We start from the raw sequence: 7,615 nt of genomic DNA on the forward strand, positions 1-7,615 counted from the left end.
TAATTTGCGATAACTTTATAATATAATGATAATAATTCATTGGGAGTTGAGGTTCATCCGCGTATAAACTTAATTATCTTCAATTTAAGATTTGAATCGAGTGAATCGGAGAAAAATTCGATGAGCTGTGTCTTTCGCAAATTTGGTAAACGTGTGGTTTTGAGAAAAAACTTTAGGAAGATTTTTGAGCAAAAAGAAAAAAGTCGATTTTCTAGACCTGCTGGCTCACCAAAGAAACGTTTCACCCACAATTCGAATGAATTCACGACAAACCCCGCTTAATTATCTACCTTCCCAACCCCAAAGTTCTTTGTGTGGCAACGGGGTTTGCTTTTCACACGGGATTCCTCGCGGTAGATTTAGTTATCCGCAGCGCGTTGAACCGAAATCACGGGAGACGGGCAGAGAGGGGGAGGGGGTACTAAAAGGGCACGAAGTCAGGGGTCAACCGCCCCCTTCAGCGACGACCTAATAAAACTAGACGCGCTCGATAATCATCTCTCCACGCCCGACTCTCGGGATCCTCTCCGTCGGGGCAGATTAATTATCTAATGCGGCCGGAACATCTGTCATCGCTTTATCCTCGCGGGCGCAGCTTCATCGGGTCTTCGAGACCCTCCCAAAGGCAGACTCTCAATTTTCTTACGCCTGTGTAATTATTTTTTGCCATTTCCTTTTATTTTTGCGAACGCCAATGATTTATCGCGAACGCTTCGTGTCTCGATATCCAGTATCGCGAAATCGTAGATCGCTGTACCGATAGGGCGGAATTAATTTGATTCTGGAAAGATACAATTATCGCGTCACGTATTATTCGCCGGATGCCTGTCGCTCGATGCGATTTCTGCGAAGTGTAACACGCGAATCGGTTGTTTGAGAGCGCGCGCGCGGATCGAGAGGTCGACGGGGCTGAAAAGAAAACGCGACGACAAAAAGGTCACGGATTCGAGTGAGTCTGAGAAATAGCGAGGAGCAGGTTGGCCAATTGCGAGGAGAAAGAGACGTTACAGTTAGCTCTAAGCAACGGGCTTAGGCTCGCCGATGCACCCGCGTATAATACGAGATCCACGTACGCCATATAATATGAGAAAATACCTCGTTACTTAGATTCCGCTAACAGAAACGATGCCCGCACGAAATCTTCAGTTGGATTCCTGCGTTACGGCAATTTATTAGCGTAACCCTCCATGATTAGATCGCGGTCTAATAAATAGCCGAGCAGAAACGGCGAATTAAACGTAATAAACCACGGCTACGAGCCCTGGCATAACTTTACCATCTTCGTACGTACACATCTATGCGTTTTTTTCTTCTCGAGTCATTTCACGATACATTTTACATTTACTCGACGAGATTCTACGGGTAAAATTCAATTTTTCTTCGGGTTCTTAGGATTGTACAGCATTTTTTGTCGGAGATCGACGAAGGCGAGCGTGGTCTATCAGGAGTAGTGAAATGTAGGAGCATTCCACGATGTCGAGCCACATTAATTTTCTCTTCCATTTAATCCGACTGACCCGTTGACCAAGAATCGATGGATCGATTGGCCAAGAGACTTCCGTTAGTGTCACGAAGTAGGCCTGCAGTGACAGCGTTCACCTTCTAAGTCGTGATTTTTATTACCAGGCCCCCAATGCCAGCCGAGATCTAACGACATCAAACCTGTTCGATTGTTGCGGCTTATAGCTGCGTACTATCGTAACTTGAAATAAAAAAAGAAGCCATGCGACAAATGAGAATCGTGTCTTCAATTTTTATTCTGTCATTTTGTTCTTGTCAAGTCTGCAATACTTCCGATTCTCTTCGGGATCCCTGTTTTAAATAATCGATTCCCGATACCATCGACAGTCCGATTGCATTAGAAATAAAATGAGCAGGTGTCGCATGGTTCCCCCGTAGGAAAACTAAGTTATAAGAGAGGGGTAGAGGTCGAAAGTCGGAGATCGGTCTTTAAATCCCGTTAGTTTTCGTTTCCACCGCGTTGTTTACCGGCGACGGGGGCGTCGTGACGCGTGCCGCGCTTGCTTATGCGGGCGCCGACGTTCGACGACGCGTCCGATACACTAGGCGTCACCGAACTATGCGTGCACGCGTCCGAAAATAAACTGCTAACGTTCTTAACACGTGCTTACGTGGACGTCTTACAAATTGCGCTGCGGGGGTACTCGAGTGGAATTTATTGCTCGACGTATCGAGAGGTTTCCTGAAATCATAATTCCGAGGGGGGCTGGTGTAAAGCACGCGGAAAACCATAACCAAGGGACGTGTTCTTTGCATTATTCCGAGATGGGTTCCATGGTAGTCAAGAATGGTAGTAAACGAATCTTTTTGTTTGCCAAATAGTGTAGAGGAACAAGAGACTCCTAGAGTTAAGTATACTTATGTGTCAGCGTCGTCGTCTTTTAGGAACCTTTTACGGTAAATGGCTCGTCGCATTTTGGAGTGCGACTGTTTTATGGCAGGGTCAGGACGACCGAGCGGATCCTTGATGAAAACCAAGCGGTCTACACGGACGGTCGGTCGGCGAGAGACGATGCCTCGGTTACGTAGATATCGAATGACGAACGCATGTTTGTTTATTATTAACAGACGAAGGATTGACAGGGACGATATGAAAGGGGCGACAGTGAATGTGAGAATCTTGAAATTAAAGGATCTTGGGACTTTTATTTGAATCACGAGAATCAAAGAATTCCAATTATGAGTTTATAGATATTATTTAACTCCAGGTATTCCTAAGCACCTAATATGCTGAGTAGGATAATAGAGCTGTCCTCTTCGTGAGCTCTCCACCATAAACCTCCAGGTTCAACCACGGTTCAGGTAATAGAGGCTCAGCCATGAGTTCAACTAGATGACTATAAACGAGGTTCTACTGTTACCAGTATCCACCACGGTTCAGGTAAAAGATAAATCGAGGATCCCCTGTATCCAGTCCACATCGTGGCCACATCCCTCGAATCGCGAAGGACGAGTCGACGACCCCGTGGTGTCCTTCGAGGCCCGCCGAAAAAATCGGAAGATCAGTCACCTAATAAGGACGAGCCCGCGACGATAGTGTAGGTAGGTGGTTATAGGTTAGCGAGCAGGCAAGCAGGCAAGCGGGCTAACAGCGAACAGGCAGGCAAGCAGGCAGGCGGGCGAGCGGGTGAACAGACAAGCAGGCAGGCAGGCAGGCAAGCAAGTAGGCAGGTGCAACGCTGATGTTGCCTGAGGACTGAAACAGCTGTCGTCTTGCCCTGCCCTACTGCAGGCGCACGCGCCAACCGCGTCCGCATTTACATTACGTTGCGTTACCTTTCTCCCTGTTCTCGGTTTTAATCGGCATCTCCTGCCCGTAACGGTCAACGATCCCGCGCAGATGAAAATATCCGCGCGAAACGGACCAATGGCAGACGACCTGACACACTGGCTGACCGCACTGTCGCACTTGTCACACTCCGCAGCAGCCTGGGGAACAATAAACGCGTGGCAGTTGCGGTAATTTTCGTCAAAAGCGAAAGTACGACTTTTACTATCGGGACGATGACGATCTTTGCAGTGAGAAAATGATGGCACACTTCCGAGTGTGTCAACGTCTTGAAGATTTAATTATGGGGTTACGTTATTGTTTGCGGGTGCTTGAGAATTATTTTTTTGGTTGGACAATATCTTAGTTGGGGGGACTGAGGCGAGCTTTGGTGGTGGTTTCTGTATTGGCAGGCTGAAATTAATTTCATGTTGAGAAGGTATCGAACGGATAAGCTAAAATTAATTTCATATCGAGAAGGTGTCGAATGAGCAGCTTAAAATTAATTTGATATTGAGAAGGTATCAAATGGATAAGCTAAAATTAATTTCATATCGAGAAGGTGTCGAATGAGCAGCTTAAAATTAATTTGATATTGAGAAGGTATCAAATGGATAGGTTAAAATTAATTTCATATCGAGAAGCTGACGAATGAGTGGCTTAAAATTAATTTGACATTGAGAAGGTATCAAATGGATAGGTTAAAATTAATTTCATATCGAGAAGCTGACGAATGAGTGGCTTAAAATTAATTCCGCATTGAGAAGACATCGAATGAACAAGTTAAAATAAATTTCATATCGAGAAGCTGACGAATGGGCAGGTTAAAATTAACTTCACAACGAGAAGTTATCGAATGGAAGATGTCCAATTTCGTTATTCAATGAATTATTTTGTTCGCTGAATTTTCACTTCACCTTCCAAAGGATTTTGCGCACCCCCATGGGACCCCACCAATCAACAGCCTATGAACAGCCACTTGGGTAATCAATGAAACCGATGATGGGAACACATCGTCGCAGGAAAATGATTCCTGAATGGGTTCATGAGCGCTCGTTGATGAATTATTGATGGATGGAAATTGACGTTGCACTTGCGTACGTCAGCGGAAAAATGATCTACGCGAAAAGTGTAAATTTGTTCAGACGCCGCCGTCGACTTGTCGGCCTGGAAAACTGCGACAATGTATCAATAACGCGATAGGAGAACATAAAAGTTTTCATTTTCACTTAACGGAGAGGCTCCGCCAGTTGTGGAAATGTTATTCAATTTTTTGTTCTGTCTTCGCCTCGACATTTTATTCCAGGAAACGGCTAGGTAAATAAAGATGTTTACGCGGCTATTAGCGACTATCTCTTCTGTGGCAGTTTATTGCCAATTCGGCTTTCGATAGTGCCGCAGAAGGTCATTTTATCGTTGCTGCGTTGGTACGCTAGTGGCGAAACGTAACGATTGACGTCTCCGATCTCGAGTCCAGGCTTTGTTGATCTATTTCGACGCCGAGAAATGATTTAAGACGTGCTCGTTTCTGTTTCAGAAAAGCTATTTTATTTCTTCGCCTTAAGAAACGTTAGAAACCAAACATCGTCATAAACAATATCCAAATTAGGTGTGATTCGATCCACCTCGTACTTACATCGTCGAACATCTTCAAGATCGAAAAGGTCCTCACCTGTTCGCCTGAATATTATATTCATTGTTCATTCTACGTCTACATCTCTCTTTACTTTCCTTTTTCGTTATTGTAGATTAATCATGAATTATTTAATTCGTTCCTAAATGAGGGCCTGGTGTAATGTAGATAGTCTGATAAACGCTATGGCGTACGTAACATAGTGACGACTTAATTAAATTCGCCCAGGACATTAGAAACGCCAACGTTGAAAAGGAAAACGGTTTCTGCGCTTCTACGTTTCTTCGTTCGAGAACGTTACTCTAATGGAAGCGCATTATCAGCGACACAATGACAAATACGTTCGCCTTCGTTCCGCATAGAATTTGCATGGATTAGAGAATCATTAGATGGATTCGTTTTCATGAGAAGTTGTTGGGGTTCGAGGACGATTCGTCGAACATAATAAGTCCTCTTCTCGATTATCGAATTCGTACTCGAAACAGCGAGTTAAAAATCTACCGAATAATCGCAGAGTAGAGGAATACTTGAGTTTCTACTTTTGCTATTTAGGTCACTCGTACGCAGGGTGTGTCTTCGTCAATGGAGCTCGCCAGCTGATTTCATTAATCGAAGAAAATAATGAAAATTTGATATAAAGACAGCGTACTTAACCTTATTCCTGAGTTCAAGATATTTTCGTCTTCGGCAAGTTTGTGTGCGTCCTATTCTCGTACTGTGCGCTAAAAATGGCCGCCTTGTAAACTTGCAAACACAGGATTATCGATCTTAATTTTTATTCCCGGGTGGTTCGTCATTCTAACAGCAGGTGCCAATAATAAATGTTTCCAGAAAACTAGAAAAACGATCCCCAGCGTCTTCATCTTCAACTCTCGTCAGGATCCCGAACAAATCTATTTAATTAAAGAACCGAGGCTAAGCCAAATTTCTCTTTACCATGTTTCGCATATAACAAAGTACACAAAGATAAAAACTATTCAGAGACCCTCACGAAATTACAACATTCCTTCGCAAAGAAGAAATCCTACAAAGCACACCCGAAACCGCATAAAAATCCCGCATTCTCGAAAATTCAGGTTACGCAACCCACGTGGTACGTCGATAACAGGCTGCCATGCTACAAAGTCGCGTGTCGTTGGACCCGTAGAAAAATTCGAATCCCCGCACGGTCGGGATCGTCGATTAAATTCGAGAAATCTCGGCGCGCTCGATTCCAGGAAAACTTCGCAACAGATCAAGGCTCGACGAAGAGGTGGAAGGCCACGTCGATGCATTATGCGATCCGACGACAATGGAGAGCTGTTCGTAACAAGGGACGAAAGGAAAAAGGGGGACTCCCGCGGCCCGATACGACGTTTATCGTTATCAGAAGCGTTTCTTTTTCTTCGCCGCTCCTCCGCGGCCATCGTTCCTAGGCGCGAAGTCGTCCAACGAGAATACGAGCCGAGCATCAGCGATATCGATGCGGAGCTCCGCGTTTTCCATCGCGCGATCGCTCGAACGGGACATTTCCAACCCAGCAATGGCCGCCGGTATACAAATTTTTATGAGAATTCTTCGAGATGGGCGATCGGAAGTCGTGGGAGGTTGAAAATGAGATTTTGGAGGAGAATCTCGAGCATCGAGGATGAATTTGGTTATTTCTATGGGTAATGAATTGTATCAGGTTCCCGTGATTTCTTCGATTTTTGTAGCTTCCTGGTGCGAAAATAGGAAATTGTGGATGGAAGTCCATGGGTGACCATGGAAGTTCCTGGAGACATCAATGCCTGCGTCGAGTAGTTAAAATATCAACCTCTCTTTCTTTACTCGCAATTTATCTTGAAATATATTGTTACGTAATAAATCTGAATGAATTCTAATTCTATTTAATAAATAAATTAAAAATTGCTACCTCTAAGCATGACTATTTCTTACCTGCGCCAGATCATTTACGAATCGACCCAACATTTCACTGAAAAATTACACCAACTCTTCTCGTCCAGCACAAAGTATCAAAACTTTTTTTTTTTTTTTATCAGGAATCGCTGCAAAATTATAGTTGCTCCGTCCAGCGCACAACGCATGAACCATCCTGTATAATTGGATCGTAATGGTTCGAATATGGAAATAGCCAGTGCATATGATTGACAGTAGTAAAGTATTAATAGTAAAATGAAGTGTGTCAAGTATACATACATACGTAAGGATCTAGATTTCGCGATGAGACTGAAATAAATCTCGTCGTTTAGAATTGATTGCGATTACAGTATTTTCGAGCCGGGAACGACTAAGGCCAGTTTCTCCTACAACGATTCGTTAAATAATAAACATTCCTGCCGCAGGTTTGAGCGACGCTCTTCCAGAAATGTACCTAAATGTAGGTATCTTTAAACGGTTTCAAAATAATCGCTTCTGTTTGATCATCGAGGAAGCCTCTCGCGCTTTCGATCGTTCCACAAAGGCGAGTACTAGCGCAAGAGGAGGCGTTTACGACGACTTTCCACGTCGCGGTGCGCACACATCATCATCGGTGCGCGACACCACAGATAAACCTAAACGCACACGCGGACCTTACGAAGGCGTCGCGCGAACACTGTTACGTGATCCGCGATTGTTATGTAAATATGGCTGCCCGGGTACGGAAAACGTCGTTTTCCTCCGACATTTCTCTCTCCCTCGGTGTACTCGCGATTTTCACTGGAATCGACCCC

At 44.4% G+C, this 7,615-nt stretch overlaps 1 protein-coding gene across 2 annotated transcripts; it reads right to left on the reverse strand.

Annotated features, from left to right (window-relative positions):
* Positions 1 to 2,718: 2,718 nt before the first annotated feature.
* LOC128892002 (uncharacterized) lies at positions 2,719 to 7,197 on the reverse strand. 2 transcript variants are annotated; one of them, XR_008460984.1, is made up of 4 exons: positions 7,101 to 7,197; positions 6,840 to 6,996; positions 3,298 to 3,450; positions 2,719 to 2,994 (listed from the first exon to the last, which is right to left on the reverse strand). XR_008460984.1 is itself a non-coding variant. In XM_054152030.1 (2 exons), the coding sequence occupies exons 1-2, from the start codon at positions 6,870 to 6,872 to the stop codon at positions 3,079 to 3,081; spliced, it is 405 nt and encodes a 134-aa protein (XP_054008005.1). In that variant the 5' UTR covers positions 6,873 to 7,135; the 3' UTR covers positions 3,057 to 3,078. The 2 variants fall into 2 exon arrangements, 1 of the variants encoding a protein (XP_054008005.1); XM_054152030.1 differs by lacking the exon at positions 2,719 to 2,994 and having other exon boundaries at positions 3,057 to 3,450; positions 6,840 to 7,135.
* Positions 7,198 to 7,615: the final 418 nt, after the last annotated feature.

The sequence above is a fragment of the Hylaeus anthracinus genome, unplaced genomic scaffold (assembly GCF_026225885.1).
Source record: "Hylaeus anthracinus isolate JK02 unplaced genomic scaffold, UHH_iyHylAnth1.0_haploid 12002, whole genome shotgun sequence".
Lineage (NCBI taxonomy): Eukaryota > Metazoa > Arthropoda > Insecta > Hymenoptera > Colletidae > Hylaeus > Hylaeus anthracinus.